The sequence below is a fragment of the Coenobita brevimanus genome, chromosome 25 (assembly GCF_032717465.1).
Source record: "Coenobita brevimanus isolate Jiangsu-jjx chromosome 25, ASM3271746v2, whole genome shotgun sequence".
Classification (NCBI taxonomy): Eukaryota; Metazoa; Arthropoda; class Malacostraca; order Decapoda; family Coenobitidae; genus Coenobita; species Coenobita brevimanus.
The window spans coordinates 7259609-7278886 of NC_136978.1; the positions used below are offsets into that span (position 1 = coordinate 7259609).

The following is a 19278-nucleotide window of genomic DNA, read 5'->3' on the forward strand; positions in this document are numbered from 1 at the left end:
TTAATCCCTTCATCACAATGATGTGATGTAATTGTGTCATTTATTCTTATCACCACCAGATTCATTTAGGCAGAGTGGTACAGAGTCTTCAGGGTGGTGGGGCCAGATACAGCCTTCATCAGCCCCTTCATTATGAGATGATTCCCCTAAAGTACATTAAATCACAATAGCCAGAGTGAAATATGAAAGTTGTCAACATTGAAAAGGGTTTAACAACTTCACCTCAAGGATGTCATTAATGGGTTGTCATTAATATGTATTCTTGCTGCTAGATCATTTTATTCAGCTTTTGAGAGAGTGCTGTTAAAGAAGCAGTTAATGAAGGCAGCATCTAACCTCCTAAATTGTGTGGAGATAGTATGACTTAAGAAAGAAGTATTGTCATTTAATCAGTGTTAAAGGGTTGAAAACGGATTGGAAATTTATAAAACTGCTTGCCTTGGGTCATTTAATCAGACTGAAAGGGTTGAAAAGGGATTGAAAATTTATAAAACTTCTTGCCTTGAATGAATTACAGTAAGTTCTCATTGTATGCTGCATTTTTCCCTTTTCCTTTCTTTTTCTTCATTTTTTAGTTCACAGTAAATTACAAAATGATTGCCTAATAAGGTGTTAACTATGAAGTTTATAAGTTTCTGTCAGTTTACAGTATTTGTTGTATGAAAAAAGTTTTGATGTTGTGGAACACATCCCTGAGATATATGTAGTGATGACTTACTGCATTGAGAGTGGTTGTTCTTGATCAACCCCAGTCTGTCTGGCTGAGCATACACATCCTCCGTAGGCAAGCAGCCGCCCCTACAGGGCCATCCAGTGCAGTGAACTTACATTCCCATGCAGTTGACAGCGCTTTACTGTTACGAGGCATGGGAAAAGTGTGAAGGCTTGGTTCTTGGATGGATGCCACATTTGTGTTGCTTCTCCCAGTTAACAGGGGCACCATAACAGGCTCCACATTACTCATTTATCTGGTTATATGCATGCTGCCCAGTGCTGTAAAATTTTCCCTAGGTTACAGGCAACCATTAGGCTTGTTACACTTTGTACAACCACCTGAAGTGGAAAGAAGAGTAATACCTGTACAAAAGTGGCATGAAGGAAAGGGAGAAATAACAAGAGAGGAGGGCAAGCACAGGTAAAATGATAAAGGTGAAAGTAGAAGTAGGCAACACTGCATCAGGTGAATGGATGATGGTCACCATCACCCACTACCTATTGAGAATGGTTATTTGTCGATGGTTGGTGGGCAGATGTCTCATATATATACTGTACTGTATATATATATATACTGTGTATATATATATTATTTACCTTGTCATATCATGGAAATAATTATTGTTTGGATGCAACATCAAGTACATAGAGTCAGAATTCAAGCTGAGACTTGCATATTGTCACAAATGTTATCACGCTGCTAAGATTTATTTTCTCAATAGTTTCCTGCAACTGTTGGGAAGTAATTAGCTGATTTTGACTTTAGATTTAGCTTTTAGTCCATAGAAATCATCATCTTTATTAACCCTTATATGGGGATTCCGTAGGTGGAAGCATGGTGTCATGTTTATGTACGTATATATGTATGAATGGTACTGTAACTTGGGGGGAAATTGACAAATCAGCTATATAGACAGCAGTTGAACTTTAATGAGCAATTTTTCAGTAACTAACAATAAATTTAATTCCCAGAATGTGGGCAATATCCTTTTTAGTTTATTTTTGCTTCAACCCAATTTTTCTAGTCAACTTTGAACAACCTGTTGTAATGAAGAGATTTGCTTCCTATAATCAGGAGATGGAAGGAATAAAATGAAAAAGATATCCTCTTGCTCAGTTGGTAAATAGTGAGAAAGAATGTAAAAAATGCCAGCTTGTAAAATGAAAGATGTCCCCTGGCATAGTGGGTAAATAATGAGAAAGGATGTAAAATATGCAAACTTATAATATAGGAAAGATGTTCTCTGCCTCAGTGGGCAAGCATTGAGAAAGAATGTACAAAATGTCAGCTGGTAATGAGTACTATATCTATATGCCATTTCTTTAACAGGATGCCCCAGAATCGAGACTTGTGAAGATACTCCCCATGGTTGCTGCCCAGACAAGGTGACCCCAGCCACTGGTCCTGATTGGAAGGGATGCCCGGGTGAAGGTTTGTGTGAGAACTCTCTGTTTGGCTGCTGTGAGGATGGTGTGACCGAGGCAACAGGACCTGATGGCGAGGGATGTGAGGATCTCATGCCATTTGATTGCAAGACAACTAAGTAAGTTAATCATTTACATTAATAAGATAAACAGATGTGATGCTTGTTGCATGACATTTAACTACAAATATAGTTTGTGACAATTTTTGTCTGTAAGGCTCGTGAGAATGATAATGGAAGAACAAGTATATGTCGTCATTCTGTAAATACTGTAGTGATAAAAGAAGTGCAGTGTGAGATTGGAATATCAGTTATAGTGTGGATAAGTGACATATTTGAATGTTGGTGCTTGCATGGGTCAGCCTCGTTCACATGATGGTTTCTTTACAAACAGCATAGTTTCCTGCAGTATACCAGTTAGGTCATCTGATCATGAGGTCCCTTCTTAACTCATGGCATCCAGGTGTCATGTATAGATGACCACCTGGTGACGTCTGGGTAGCATGTATACACAATCTAGTGTTTCGCGGCATTGTTTGAATATTTTGTGGGTAATTATCACCACAGGCAAACACTGGCAACCTTCCTACATGCATCTGAGTCACACTCCAGCAACCTGCCTACCTCATGGACAGACCTAGCAAAAAGTTTTCCCTGTGTCCAATGAGATGTCAGCCAGCCTGCCTCAAGGTCGTTGCCATAGTGACCACATTCCCCTGCCCACACCACTGCACACTCACACCACAGTTCTTAAAACCTACACGGAAATAGTGTTTGTGGTTGATTTTTTTTTTTTTTTTTTTTTTTTTTTTTTTTTGTGGAGGGCTAGTATAAGCCTTACTGGTGCCACGCATACAGACTCAGCTTCAAAAAACACGAAAAGTTACCCCACTTCCAAAGGTTGTCTCTCTGACTGCGCACTACCAGGACAATCTGAGGCCATCAGCTTGAAGTCGAAGGATTGTTGAATATTATGACACTTAGTTTTTTTATTTTTGGCTAAGTATTAGCTGAGATATTATGGTTAGAAAAAACAGTGATTTTCCAGAAATCCCCGGTTGGAGTAAGGGTCAGCAAAAATAAACGTCGGACACCATGGGTTAAAACTTTATCCTATGCCTTCCTAGGTGTAACCATAAGATTTTATAATTTAGCATTCAGGATCGCACTCACAGATTCATTCATTACATAGCATACTGTGTCACTCTTTAGGTTTGGTTGCTGTCCTGATGGTGTGTCAGCTGCAACTGGAGAGAACAATGCAGGCTGTGAGGATGTGGAGTGTGAGGGTAGTGGACCTTGTGACACCTGTAAAGACTCGCTGCATGGATGCTGTCCTGATGGCTTTACTCCTGCCAAGGGAGAAAACTTCGAGGGCTGCCCAGATGACTTAGGTGAGTCAAAGTGAACCAGATGATGGGGACTGAAAAGGTGAGTGCTGTGGAATTAAACAAGTTAGATAGAAGTGAATTAACTTGCTAAATATTAGGGGATAGGACGTTAGGTGAAATTGGAGCATATAACTGTAGCTGAATAAATAACATTGAAGTATGTGAGTGGGAATGCAGTGCATATGCATAGGTAGATGTGGATATCCAGTACTTACATGAAAGAGGTAGATAAATTTGATTTGGAGATGGGATTACATGTTAAAGGAGTGTAATGACTGGAATAATTGAATAGTGTAAAGTAAATATAACACTGGTATGTATATTTAGTCTCCATATTATTGCTCTGTGATATGGGATATGCCTTCTAAATGCCTCTTGGTTTGGTAGTTAGAGACTGGGAGTGACAACCATGCCACATGCATAAGTTTGATCCTTTAGAGTTGACTAGCGATTTTCATCTACAATGCTTTCAAGGAGAGTAGGCTGTTCACCCCGTCAACACAGTGACTCATGATTATGTTTGCTTGTACCTAATATTGCAGCTGAAAATTTGTTTTACCACCCAAGAATAGCATCATCGTTGTCAAAACTTACTGATCTTCCATACATGATAATAAGGAGTGAGAAAGTTGCAAATGTACATGGACACAAATCATTTACAGGTTATGCTTACTCAGGGAGAAATCAATTTCATGGCACCAAATTACATGAAATTTAATGAATTTCTGAGTGATGGTTCTGAAGATTTTATGAACATCAGAGTTTTTCAAATATTAAATGATGAAGTGGGAAAACTTACCTGGATTTTGGCATGGCAGTCAGAAAGAGGATTGAGAATTTTGCTTTTGTGAGGGACTTGATAGCATCCATGATCAGATGCACATTTTTCACAAAAGCTTAACTACCTGACACCTATATGGCAGGTTGTCATGTGTCTTAAGACTTAATTACTGGTATTGAAAGTAAGAAAACTCCCATTAATAGTGTCATATCCAGGTCTTTCAGCATGTTAGTAATGTATTACTAGAATATTCAAATACTTCATGTTTGACCAAATTTACCTAATGCAGCTTGTTTTACACCACACTTAACCCCCTGCAGGTGTTCCATTTATGTTTGCACTTCTTTTTATGTCTTTGAGCTCTAATGACGGACAGTTCAAACTTTTATTGTTTATAATTACTTTTACCAGTTCCCGTACTCTATACTAAAACGGCACCATAAAATCATGACGAGGTAAGATATGCCGTACATACTGCAGTTTATAATACATCTCTCCATTTTGGATAACAAATTTATCCATCCCTCTGTTCATCATTTAATCATGTGTTGCCCCATGAGGAGCATAGGAGCCCAGGGCTAGGCAAGTTGGTCCTGACATTTAAGATGAGAGCAACCAGCCTCACTCATCCCTGAGTGGCATTATGTGAGCAATAAACCCAACCACCCCTTGGATATAAAAATGCGCAGGATTTCTGGGTTACAGGAAACCATTTGGCTTGTCATTCAGTGTAGAGACCATAAGTCAGCACAACATTGGATGATGGGCACCCCCACCAACCACAGTGACGTATTTATTTCCATTCTCTTCTCATCTTTTCTATTCCCATGACTATTACCTCACTAGATTATTTTTTCTCAAACAATTAAGCATTTCTCCTCATCCCCAGAGACCACCACACCATCCATCATCCAGCTCCTGACCACCACAACCCCCTCTACCACCGAGCTGCCACCAGAATGCACTTATTCCTCATATGGCTGCTGCCCCGATGGCTACACTGCCGCTCATGGGCCCAACAAGGAAGGATGCTGCCTTGCCTCTATGTTTGGCTGCTGTCCGGACCACATCACTGAAGCCCAGGGTCCCAACTTGCAAGGTAGTTTAGAGTATCTGCTTTTGATTTAAATTTAACTGAAGTAAAGTTGGAGGTTGAATAACATATAGGTAATATCCTTTGAACCAGGAGAATATATTAACTAGGATATTAATCAGATCTAAGTGGTAGGTGGGGGTACCCATCATCCACCCTCTTAATGTAATGGTACTCTGTTTCAGGGTAGCTCTACATTGAGCGGCAAGCCAGATGATTTCCTGTAAACCAGGAAATCATTTACAACACTGGGTGGTAACCTTATAACCAACCAACACATGTTCCCTACATGACAGCAAGTGGGTTGGCGGAGGATTAGTGCCCCTCCCCAGAAAACATCTAACTAAAAATACAAACAAGAAGCCTCAGACCAGGACTGAGTAACAGGTGATGACTAAGAACTGAACAAAGGACATAGTACGGATTGCGACATGGAATGTAAGGGGTGCAAATGATGAGGCAAAAGAGAGAGAGATTGTCCAGGTGCTTGAGGGTGCAAAAGTGGACATATATGGAATAACTGAGACTAACTGGAGAGGTGAGAGTGAGGGAGTGGGAATATGGATGGGGTAAATGTGCGGGAGTAGGTGAGAATGAGAGGGCAGTAGAAGGCATATGTATTGTTGTTTGCAAGAGATGGAAGGAGAGTGTAAGAGAGTATAGATCAGGTAGCTCAGGGATTGTATGGGTAAGATTGAAAGTAGGACTACACATGTGGGTGATTATGTGTGTGATGTGCCAACTCAAGGGTGAAAAAATTGTTCTCGGCACATGTGGAAGCATGCATGAAAAAGTTTGAAAAGAATAAGAAAATGTTTCTGATTGGAGATATGAATGGAAAAGTAAGGAATGTGAAGGTGGATGGAGTAGTTGGTGAGTGGTGTGTGCCTGACGAAGTGGATGAGAATGGCAGTGTTCTAGTGGACATTGTGCAGGGAGGAGGTTGGTGATTGCCAATACCCTCTTTAGACACAAAATGATCCACAGGTACATGTAGCAAGTGATGAGAAGGGTGAGTGGTGAAATGAGTGAATGGAAGGAAGTGATTGATTATGTGTGTGTGTGTGGATGACAGAATGAGAAGGTGTGTAATGGATTCAAGAGCATTCAGAGGTTGGGGGAGTGGATTTTCTGACCATCATGTGGTGATGGTGAAAATCAAGGTTCAAATGCAATGGAGGAATAGAAGGAGGGAAGGACAGGAGAAAGTAGTCTATAAGGAGGATAGAAAGGTTGCAAGAGAATGGAAAAAGGCAGAATATAAGAGAGAAGTGGAGGAGCAATTGTGTAAATATGATTTGGAGCAGATGGGAGAGGTGGATGGTGTGTGCAAGATATTCACAGAAGAAATCTGTGGAGCATGTGACGTGGTGTGTGGGTTGAAGAGAAGATGAAAGAGAGTTCAAGGAACAGCATGGTGGAATGAAGAGGTGAATCAAACTGTGGTACAGAAGAAGATTCATATAGGGAGTGGATGGGATGCAGGGGCTTGGAGGAAGTTTATAGGCAGAAGAGAGAGTTATGTGTAGAGAGGAAGAGAGAGATGAAAAGATTAGTAAGAGAGAGTAAGATGAGGAATTTGGAAGGAATTTGAGTGTAAAGTGTAGATAACGTAAGAAAATGTTCTGGAAAGAGGTAAAGAGAGTTAGACATGGTTATATAGAAGTTAGTCAGGGAGTGAAAGATAAAAATGGTAGATTGCCAGTGGAGAAGGGAGAAAAAGTGAGCAGATGGAGAGAACACTTTCAGGAACTGTTAAACATAGAGAATGGAAGTGATGCATGTATAAGTGGCTGGGGAATGGCTGGGAGAAGGAGGGAGGTGAGAAGAGAGGAAGAAATCAGTAAGATGAAACCAGAGGAAACAATGAAGAAAGTCAAAATGGTGAAAAGCCCCAGGAATTGATGGAGTAAGTGGTGAAATGCTGAAGCATGGGGGAGCAATAACAGTGGAATGGGTATGGAAGATGTGCAGATTAGCCTGGGAGGAAGGTAAGAGTCCCAGAGGATTGGAAGTCAGGTATAATTATTTCCCTGTACAAAGGAAGAGGGGTAAAAGAAGTGTGTGATAATCTTAGGGGCATTTTTCTTCTTAGTGTAAGAGGAAAATTATATGGTAGGATACTTATTGACAAAGTTAGGGAAAGAACAGAGGAATTAGTTGGAGAAGAACGGGTAGGTTTTAGGAAGGGAAGAGGTTGTGTAGGTCAGACATTCATTCTTAAGTCTTGAGTGGAGAAGTTTCTAGAGAAGGGAAAGAAGTTGTATGTGGCCTTCATGGATTTGGGGAAAGCATGTGACAGGGTGGATAGACATGGAATGTGGTAAATATTAAGAATATATGGAATAAATGGGAAGTTGCTGAATGCCATGAAGATTACGTATGAGGGAGCTAAGGCTGCAATGCGTGTGGATAGTGAAATGAGTGAATTTTTCTGTTTGAATGTTGGATTGAAACAGGGATGTCATGTCATCATGGCTGTTCAGTCTGTATGTGGATGGGGTTATAAAAGAGATACAGAATAGAGCAGTAGATATTGGAGCAGCTTTAATGAGCGAGGGCAATGTTTGGAAACTCCCTGTACAGTTGCTTGCAGATGATACTGTCTTGTTAAGTGAAGACGAAGGGCAACTGTAAGGTCTGGTGAATGTTTTGAAGAGTGTGTAAGAAATGGAATCTAAAGGTGAATGTAGGGAAGAGTAAAGTTATGGTCTTTGAGAGGAATGAAGTCACTGGATGTACAATGAGGTTGGGTGGTGAGAAAATGGAAAATGTGAATGCATTTAAGTACTTGGGTAGTGTGATGAGTAAGGATGGAAGTTTAGAGGGTGAAGTGCTTGAAAGGATACAAGGAAGAAAGGTTGCTGGTTCTTTGAAAGCAGTGATAAGGAACAGGGAAGTGAGCATGGAAGGAAAAAAGTAACTGCATGACAATATTGTGATACCAGTTCTAACGTATGGAAGTGAAGCTTGGACCTTGTTGGAAGGACACAAGTCATGAGTGAGAGCAGTGGAAATGAGTTATTTAAGAGGAGCATTTGGATTTACATGGAGGGAGAGACTGACGAATAAGGAAGTGAAGGAGCATCGTGGTGTGAATGTGGATGTGACAGAAAGCGTTAGGAGAGATACACTGAGGTTTTTTGGCCACGTGGAGAGGATGGAGATCGAGAGACTATCGAGGAGAGTGTATGTAAGTGAGGTGGAGGTGGGGGGGAGGGAGAGGGAAGCCAAGAATGAGATGGAGGGATGAAATGGAGAAGTATATGAGAGAGAGGGATGTGAGCTGGGAGCAGGGCAGTGAAATGGCGGGGAACCAGGCGACATGGAGGCGATTTGTTTGTGGCCACCCCTTACGGGATTAAGGCATCTGGCAATAGATAGATAGATGGATTAATCAGATGTGTTATTTAGAATGCTATAATTGTTTTTGAAGTTTTTTTATCTTTTTAAGTGTCTCAGTAACTAACCTATAAAATTTATGTATCTGCAAAAATAGGAATCGTCCAGGAAATTTGTGGTATATCACTTGACCAACTTGTGACAGCATGAAACTCTGACACCCAGACTCCAGTGGTTGGTTGATTTACACATTGCCTTCAAGGACCTCTTATGTAGGAAGGCAGAACTGGATACAGTGGAGGCTTGATTTAGGAAAGAGTTATTTGGAGAATTTTTTGCTTTGGCCACCTTCGTAAAATGGCGGGTTATGGCATCGTACAATAAATAGGTAGAAGGCAAAAGTATAGATTTCTAGTGTATGGGTATATTGTATGCAGGATTTGTTAAGGATGAATGTCTTCTGCCAGGTTGTGGGTGTCAGTTCAGTGCTTATGGATGCTGCCCAGACAACCAGACAGTGGCACGAGGACCTAATAATGCTGGGTGTGGCTGTCAGTACACTGAGTTTGGTTGCTGCCCTGACAACCACACACCCGCTGCTGGTGAGAACTATGGTGGGTGTACCTGCAACACATATGCTCATGGATGTTGTCCTGATGGCATCACTGTGGCAGGAGGACCCAACAGAGAAGGTATGCTATTACTGTATTTATAAGGGTAAGAGTTTGTGGTATAACATGAGACCTGATAGTGAAGTATTTATAAGAGCAGGAATTTGTGTGGTTCATCATGTGACAATAAACCATTAATGAAAGAGGAGTTTGTGGTTTAGAAGGTATCTTGTGTGATTGTTTATGAGAATAGAAGTAGTGGTTTAGCATGAAGTATGACTAAGTCATATATGAGATTAAGAGTTTGTGGTTTATAAGTAATAAGATTGTGTATGAGAATTTTGTTGGGTTTAGCATGAGATTTGACAGTAAGATATCTTAAGTTCATATGTCAGTACTGTATTGCACCCTATTTGTACAGTGTTGTTACATTTTTGATTGACCGTCAAACCATTCATAGAATGATTTCAGAAATTATGATTTTTGTGGAAATATATATTTTTAATGGCCCCATAAGCAACTAATCTTATTATATCTGTAGACTAGTATTGATTAAAGAATAATAAGACAGTAAACCATTGCTAATGTGTGTGTGTAATGTATCAGGTTGTGGATGTGCATATGAGCCATTTGGTTGCTGCGAGGATGAGAGGACACCAGCACTGGGTCCCAGTGGAGAGGGTTGTGGGTGTGAGGCATCTCAGTTCGACTGCTGCCCTGATGGTGTTACTCCTGCTAATGGAGAGCTGTTTGAGGGTTGTGAAGACGACTCACCCACTGTTGTTCCAGGAGGTAGTGCATGCTTAACCATTTCATTACCATACCGTGATATAGTTTTTTTTTTTTTTTTTTTTTTTTTTTTTTTTTTTTTTTTTTAAAGGTGATTAGGAGAGTCCCCTTGTCCAAGAGGTTATAAAGGCAATATCCAAACCCTCCAGTTTGAAAAATTTCTTATAAGCTGAATTAAATGGTCTGGTGATACCAAAAATATATGCCATCATCTGAAGGGTTATGATGTTGTAATTAACCTCCTCAGTCCTACTATGTATTATTCCACTTAATTCATACTACCTCTTGACAATTTTATTAATCATAGGAAAGAATTATTAAGCTGAAGTTAGGTATAGCCATCACCATTACTTTCACTCTGGAGCAATCTTCCAAACTCTATAAAATTGTTGGGTAGGATCAGGAACAAAATATAAAACATGTCATTGTACTGAATTTTTGCTCACTGGTGAGCCTTGGCCAGCTCCAGTATGGTAACTTATTAGCTGGAAGAGTAGTATAATTTTGATTGATTTTGATACTGGTCAGCTGATAATGAATACAGGTGTGTAGTTATTCATCCATCCATCCATCTATCATCCAATCCTACATTCCCCATGAGGAGTGTAGGAGCCCAGGGCTAGGCAGTGTTAAATATACTGTATGGCAATCATGACAGTAGTGTGGTGATGATTGTGATAGTGTTTAACGATGTTGGTAGTGAATGTTGATGATTTGTTAGTACCAATGAAAAGGTTTGAATAGTGACAGTTATAATTTTAATGGTGATAATGCCATCTTAAATGTCAAGACCAACTTTCCTAGCCCTGGGCTCGTATGCTTCTCATGGGGTGGCATAGGATTGGATGATGGATGGATGGATGGACAATACCATTGATAATGGTTACGATAAAAAAATGATCATAGTGATAAATAACAATGAAGAAGAGTGAACATAATGATTCCAAACATTGTTTGTTCCCCTGGAGATCAATTATACTTCTAGTGATGATAATGACAAACCCTTGAGGTCAGTTATAATTTTAATGACTATAATACTGTTAACAAACAATGATGACAGTGATGATGATAGTGATGACAAAGAATGAGCACAGTGATTTTGAACATTGCCATCTGTGCCCCTCTTCCACCCCTAGAGGTGTGTGGCCATGAGAAGGACCGTGGCTCATGCACCAACTTCACGGTGATGTGGTTCTTCGACATGGAGTACGGTGGCTGCACACGCTTTTGGTATGGTGGCTGTGGTGGAAACCTTAACAGATTCCCAAACGAGGACCTGTGCAAAGCTGCCTGTGTTGAACCAGAGGGAATGGGTTGGTCACAAGTATTTTTATTATGTACTTGTTTATTTATTTATTAATTTGTATGGTTAGTTGTTTATATATAATTTTTCACTGAATTTACATGGAGAGATGGACAGATAAGGAGTTTCAGTAGTCAGTTTTTTTTTTTTTTTTATCTGTAATTTATTATTGCAATCATGCTGAGGGACAGACAGACAAATGAGTGATAGAGTTTCAGTAGTCATTTTTTATTAATCTGTAATTTTTTATTGAAATAATGTTGAGAAACTGACAGACAAATGAGGAAGTTTGATGGGTCAGTACAAAGTTTTTTTTTTTTCCAATAAGATTTTTTCTTTATTGTAGTTATGGAGAGAGAGAGAGAGGTGTGGGGGAAGTTCAGAGGCATTTGTTCTGGAATGTACTGTAATGTATTATGAGGAGTACCCTGAAATGGTTTGGCCATGTGGAGTGAATGGGAAGTGAGAGATTGACTAGGAGAATGTGAATGAATGAGGTAGAGGAGGAGAAGGAGACCAAACATGATATGGCAGGATGAAGTATATAAAGAAGAGCAGTGTGCGATGGAGGGAGAGCAGCCTGATGGTAGAGTACAGGGCAATGTGGAGGTGATTTCCTGAGGTCACCTCCTCTGGGATCAAGGCATCTGGCAATTGATAGATAGATAGATAATCTAGAAAACCATATAATCTCTTCAGTTTTATTATGTATTCTTTATTTTTACTATTTCCACACATCCCTTACTTGTATAATGAAGACTGTGTTTACTTTTTCTACTCCATCTCTTTTCCTCACCATATCTTCCACATCACCCTTCCTCACATTATCATCAGTACCTCTCATCCACACCTTGTCTATCCTACATCCCCTGCCTTCCTCACTTTGTTTCCTGAATTTCTTCCTTTCTTCATCTTCTCTGCATCTGCTTCTTTCCTCACTTTATCTCCTGTGTCTCCTCCCTTCCTCATCTTATCTCTTACATTTCCTCCCTTCCTCACCTTATTTTCTGCATCCCTTCTCTTCCGCATCTTACCTCCATCTTCGTCTTTCTTCACCTCATTTCCTACAACCCTTCCCCCCCTCACCTTATCTCCTGCATTTCCTTCTTTCCTCACATTATCTCCTACTTCTCCTCACTTCATCACATTATCTCCAACATCTCCCCTCTTCACCATTTCTCATACATCTTCTTTCCTCACCTCAGTTCCTCCATCACTCACTCCTCACTACCCCACAGAGGTATGCCACCTGCCCAGAGTGGAAGGCCCATGTACTGGTGCCATCCCCTCCTGGTATCATGACCCAGAGACTGGCTCTTGCAAGTCCTTCATTTACGGTGGCTGTCTTGGCAACAACAACCGGTTTGGCAGCAAGGAGGAGTGTGAGAAGCAGTGTGTCACGCCTATGATCACAGGTGCGGATGTACAGTAATAGGTGTTGTCAAAGTCCGTTTTTGTTAGGCACAATTGCCCAAAGAAGTCATGACTCTCTTTAGTTTTGGATAAAACTCCCTGGATCTGACAACCTTCTGTTTGATAGGGAGTGCTAGACGGCAGTAAGTACTATTTTTTTTTTTTTTCTCCATAACTTGCCAGCCCTCCAACCTTAAATTATGACATTAAAGAAATAAGTGAAAGCAATCTTGCAAAAATATAAGGAGGGTTTATCTTTACTGCTTTAGTTTAATAACAATTAAATAACAAACAATGTCTGGCACATTCCCAGTCATGGCCAAGCGACCCAAGGAGGCCATATATTAGTTATTATAATGCAGTGGGTGAGAGTGCATTTTCCTCTTGCCCTCATTATCGCACCTACCTTTTGTACCACCAAGTTATTTGTTTTCAGTTCTCTTCATTGTCACTCTTGTTTTTGACCACCACCCTTTCTGTCTTTAGTTCTTTAATGAGATGGCCTTTCAGTCTCAATTACATGTCAAAATTTCATCGTCTGTGAATAATAATTACAGTACAATACTGTACTACCCTTTTTGCTGTAACTTGGTCTAAAATTGCCAACTCTCAATCATGAATGTTGAGGTGTTAAAACAGATGAACACTAAACTGTGATGCTAGCCAGAAAGAAGTGCCATGGAAGTACTGTGGAGTCATAGTACTGTATTGTCTTTTTCCTCCAGTGAACTACATGATACAAGCCACAAAAAGAATAAAATATAGGCCAGTTTAAGGTAAAAGAGTGTAGTTGTTCCCCAGTGATCTCACTGTTTTTAACTAAATTGGTTTGATACTCTTCTTTGTTGCCTTGTATTGCCCCATTGTTTGCTCACAGCATTCATGGCATTGTTTTCCTGCTTTAATTTAATCCTGCATAGAGGTTTAAGTGTGGATAAGAATATGGTTTTAGATTTTGTGTGTGTGTGTGTGTGATCTGATGACACCCATGACTTTACTTTTAGCTGTAGGTTTTATTTTATGCAAAAATCCCCCCCCCCTCCCCCCAGGATTGTTGGTTAAGGATGTAAAACAAGTACCGTATTAAGAGAATTTCTGCACATTTTACCCCTGAAATCAGTGAGTGATAGGTTGTGCACTTCACATTCTTTTGTACAGCTAAGTCTTAACCTTTATATATTTTTTTACCTACAGGTAATGTGAGATATTTGCAGTAACAACAGTTAGTTAGTTAGTTTTTTTTTTTTTTTTTTTTTTTTTTTTTTTCTTAAATACTATTCTCCCTGATATGTAGTAAAGGAAATATAACTGTGCCTCAACAGTCATCATATACCACTTTCTGAAGGAAAGGTACTGGGAATGGGGTCATTATTTTGGGGGGTGATTGCATAGAGAAAAGCAAGAAGGATCATTCCCCTTAGTCTTTTTGAGGCTGTTATTTGTAGGGTCTCTTATGGCTGTGGTAGAGAATGGTTGGGTGTACTTTTTTAACACTGTTTTGTTCAGTTGGCCAGTGATTTTTTAAAAATAGTTTTCTGCTGTATTCTGTTCGACAGGTGGTGCCATAGAAGATATTGTATGTATTAAGAATACAGTTTATTTGTATCCTCTGTGCAGAGAGGAGAGGGGTCTGCATAGAGGCATTATAGGGATTAGACAAGATATGCAAAATCATATACTTGAGGCCTTTTATGTCCAGCACACCATAGAGAACATTTAATGATGCATTGCCAAGCATAAGACAATTATCTAAGCAAGTATAATTATTTAAACAGACTTCCTCTGTCTTTGAATGTTCTTAACTGGTAACAGTTTCAGGGTCCAACACTTTGCAAGGGGTAATATAAGAAAGGCTGTTACTTTTACCATTGCCATATTTACCCATTTGAATATGTAAAAGAAACCAGTATAGCATAGTTATGTAGTTTTGCAGTTAATTCATAACTTGGGTTCGTGTGGATATCGGGTTTCATGAGTACTGTACTTACGTAATGGCTGCCTACAGCAGCCTACACTCATTTAGTCTGTCACCTTTTGTTAAAATTTCAGACTTTTGAAACCAAAACAGTTTATACATATTCTACAGCTCTTCATCTGAACTGGCCCATACATCGAGGAGACATAGCTAGACACACATACTAACATTCAGACCAACAACGATCCTTTCTTATACAGTTTAGTTATGTCTCATACACACAAGGTATAGTATCATTGTGAGTGTTAGCCAGTTCTCTAACCGGGGCTTTGGTGACAGTGTTGTATTTGAATCCTTTTACCCTTTTTTCCTGTTAATTGGGGATGTCATAACATATACTGGAAATAACCCGCTCAGAGCATGACTAATGAGCAATAGCTGGTTTTGGCACAGTTCTTGTATTTGCTTCTTATTGCTAACTTTTCTAACACTTCACAGGAATATTTTCATTTTTTGATCAAAATATTAACATCTCCAGTTATGCAGCTTCATCACAGCTTACTATCAGTATGAATAGATATTCAGTGCAGTACACACGGTAACTTGCAGCATTCAGAATTTCTTTTTAAAAATCAGATGTATTGCTTTTATTGTAAATTTTTCATTATTTTGGGCAATTTACCAGCCAAAGAAAGCTGTTTAAATGTAATTTGTAGCCCTTTTGTTTGCAACCAAAATCTCTTCAAACCCTCCCCTTTCCTGCCCACTCACCCACCCAGTCCTGGTAACCACTTCCTTCCACATTACCCTGTGAACCAAACCATTGATGTAGGCACTTTTCATTTAATTGCATAGTATGTGTGCAGGCAAAATCCTGCTTTAAATAGAACTTTATGTGATGTTTACTCATGGAAAGTTCCACATTAGACATTAACCCACCACTTTGAACCACTGAATGTGAGACAAGTGATAGCAGAGCAGTACCCAGACACTAACCGGTGTAATAACTGTATGTGAAAAGGATTGGCACAGAATGAAGAGGGATAGAACCCATCAGCTTTCTTAACACTTCTTGTCCTAGTATTTTCACCCTTCTCACACACAGATGAGTGTGTGACTGCTTCTTTAGCGCATGTCTCCACCCAGTAGCTTCACTTCTTTCACATACAGTTAACAGATAAATGAGAGTCTGACTATTGCATCACCAGCACTTGTCTCACATTTAGAGGTTCAGTTTGGTGGGCAAGTGTCTGATTTTGAATAGTGTAATTTTCAAATGTACGTGATATGGATCAGTATTAATTTCAGAGTTCTCAACAATTTTAGAAGGTAAAGCTGGAAATAACTAAAAATCTTCATTATCCTTTCCTCATTTCCCACCAAAAATAATTAAATGGACTTTTATTTCATTGGCATCCTAATTATGGAACAAAGCAAAATGCTGCTACTTTGAATGAGGAGCTCCTGTAAACTCTCTCCCACCCCCCTGACCTGCCTCACCCCTGCTGCCTTTCCCCATGCTGACCAAGTATGGCCTCAGACGTGTGCTTGCTGGAGAAGCTACCGGGACCCTGCCGAGGCAACTACGAAAGGTGGTACTTCGACCTGACCTCAGGCAAATGCGAGCCCTTTGCTTATGGTGGCTGCAAAGGGAATGGCAACAATTTCCTGACTGATAACGAGTGCATGCAGCGGTGTGTGAGGGGCAGGTCTAAAGGTAACCTTGTTCCTCAGAGCTTGGCATAACTTGACTTTGTATTTTTTATTTTATTCTTGCTATTTTCATATGGTCTTATCCATTGTGGTTAGTTATAGCTTTTGTTATCTGCTTTCCTGCTTGGGGTTCTCAAAAACTGAATGAAATTAGGTAGCAGCAAGAATAAACTAAAAAAGACATCAGCAGACTCAAGGAGTTAAACTGTGGAACAGAACTTCAGCTTTAGGTGGTTTCTGCCTTGATAATATTACTTTAGCATCAAGTGACAGAGAAAAGGTGAGAATAATTGTGCTGTTGGAAGGCAAGTGCTGTTGTCTCTCACTTTTTTTTTCCGTAATATTTGAACATCAGTTGTGAGAATTGATAGTGCTGATCTGTATCCAGATACAGTAAAATGATCAGTGTCAAGTGCTGCAGATTCACAAGACTAACTTTCTAAGGCCCTGAAAAGAGAAGCAGGAAAGATGACAGAATGTTTGTTGCCAGTGGTATAACTGACAGCAAGTATATTGAACCACTTACTGTGTGGGGTACAGGTATTTTCAGACAAGGATGAAGGATTGTGAAATATTAACAACCATTTGTTATAAATGCATTATTACCCTCTGTAGTTTATAGCATTTAAAAATTACATAAAGTGGCATATTACAGGCAGCCTTGAGTTATCAGCTTACTAGATCCATCTGCATCAGAGGAATCTGCAGATTTTGATATCCATTGCATGCCAAGGGTGCAGTAATATTTTTGTAAATTGTATAGTATCACCACTTCCATAATAGCTCAAATACATGCCTTCTCCCACTGTTGAGAGCAACCACCTAGAACTGATGGACTGTGATGGTATTAATATTGATGTATTATGTGTATTATCAATTTCATGATAATAACATTTATTGGTGATGATTAAACCTGCATGATGGAAAGTTTTGAAGAGTTTCATAATAATATGCACTACAGAGGTGAAGCATGAGCATTGTAGACATAGTTTGCATATTGTAATGTGTAGTGCAGCATTTTAAAGCAAGTAATATTGGATATCTTTATCTTGTTGGTGTACTTCTGACATATTTTTGAATAACCAGTACAAACCATTTTATATGGAGTATTAGATTTTCCAGTTATTAATGGTGTATTTTGTAAGATACTTTCATACATCTAACTTCACTGAATTGATCTTCACTGTACCAAACTTCCATTATTTTTTATACATTTTAAAACATTTATAAGTTTATTAATTTTAATTAACAACATAGTTCTCTCTGCATTGTTCACAATATTCAGTATTGTAGTATTGTACTAGTATGTATATATTATCTTTCATTGGCTCAGATACACATAGTAGTACCTCATTTTTGCCAGACACATTGGCCTGTAGTCCAATGTACCCAGAATTTCTGATGCAGTGAAAGCTTACATCACATTTGATCAGGCTAGGTCTTCTCAGTTATTCTGGTATAGTGAGACTGCACTGTGCAGATAAATTCTGTGTACTGTTCTAAGGACAGAATATTCATACAGGTACAGTGTTAACCTCAATATCGCATATGACAGAAGTACATCAATATGAGACGCAACATTCGGCTTGTTATAACTCCCTAGTACGTATTCTTGTAGTGTTTTCTCACCTTCAGTTTCCCTGATGGTGTTTTTGCACTATACTTCCCTTAATATTCCTTTACCTTTTGGAACATTTTCCTACTAACACCCTTCTCTCTTATATGTTTGTTTCAAACTCCTGCATTTCTTCACATATTCACTTGGTTTTTTCTTTCATTTTTTGCATTATTATTCATAACTGTTTTCCATAATTTTCTATTTTCTCATACACACTCTCTTTACTTCTCCTCTCCTTCCAGTTATTCTCCTTTTTTTTTTTCATTTCTTCTTTCCTTTAATTACTTGTCTCTTTTCTAGTCGTCTCTTTTCTTCATCCTACTCTCAGTGCCTCTGCTCCTGTTAGTTCTCTTCTTACCTTTGTTTTCCATTCCTGTTTACTGCTCTGTTCTCCTTTCATCATGGTTTCTTCCCTCTCTTTACTTGCTTAGCTTTTTTGTCTTTTATCTTCATCTCTCACTTTTTTTTCCCTGTCATCACCCACCCTCTTTTTTTTCTCTCTTCTTCGTCTTGTCCACCCTCTGTTTTCTTCATCCTGCATTCTCCATTTTTCTGCTTCAGACTGTCTCCTCATTAATTTTTTTTTCTCCACTATTTTCCTTGCATCTCCTCGTACCTCCATTCTTTTTGCATTTTCTCATCAGTTATCCTTCCGTCTCAGCTTTTCTCCTCAGCTCTTCTATCTCCTCTCCTCTCCTCTTACTTCCTTTCCATTGCTTTTTCTCATCAGTTATCATCCCTTCTCAACTCTTCTTGTCACCACAGCTCTTCTGTCTTCTTACCTCTTTTCTCCTCTTCCCTATTCACCTTTTCTGTTATCTAAAAGCTCTCCATAGCACAGTTATCCTGGATGGCACTAATCTAACTAACGGGGGAACATTCAGACCTATGCACGCTGCCCAAATCCACTGGCTTGTGCGAGGAGACTTTGCCACGCTGGTACTACGACTACACTGAGAAACGCTGCATGCCTTTCTACTATACCGGCTGCGATGGCAATGCTAATCGCTTCATAACTCGTGGCGAGTGTGAGGGAGTCTGCCCAGGGGACATCAAAGGTAATGGAGTACAGGCAATCCTCGTCATAAGCTAGGGATATTACTCTAAAGTATCACAGCTATATTCATGCAATTGATACTGTAAAGTAAGGGGAAACTGGCAAAATCAGCTA

At 39.4% G+C, this 19278-nt stretch overlaps 1 protein-coding gene across 1 annotated transcript in view; it reads left to right on the top strand.

The window, feature by feature from the left end:
- The window catches only part of LOC145393698 (papilin-like), a 131508-nt gene that overhangs the window by 72352 nt on the left and 39878 nt on the right, over nucleotides 1-19278 (top strand). The window contains exons 22-30 of the mRNA XM_080267745.1: nucleotides 2045-2258; nucleotides 3351-3532; nucleotides 5200-5409; nucleotides 9213-9437; nucleotides 9963-10148; nucleotides 11282-11458; nucleotides 12687-12863; nucleotides 16317-16493; nucleotides 18992-19165. Of these exons, the coding sequence (XP_080123871.1) occupies nucleotides 2045-2258; nucleotides 3351-3532; nucleotides 5200-5409; nucleotides 9213-9437; nucleotides 9963-10148; nucleotides 11282-11458; nucleotides 12687-12863; nucleotides 16317-16493; nucleotides 18992-19165 (1722 nt within the window). The remainder of the gene's footprint in view (nucleotides 1-2044; nucleotides 2259-3350; nucleotides 3533-5199; nucleotides 5410-9212; nucleotides 9438-9962; nucleotides 10149-11281; nucleotides 11459-12686; nucleotides 12864-16316; nucleotides 16494-18991; nucleotides 19166-19278) is intronic.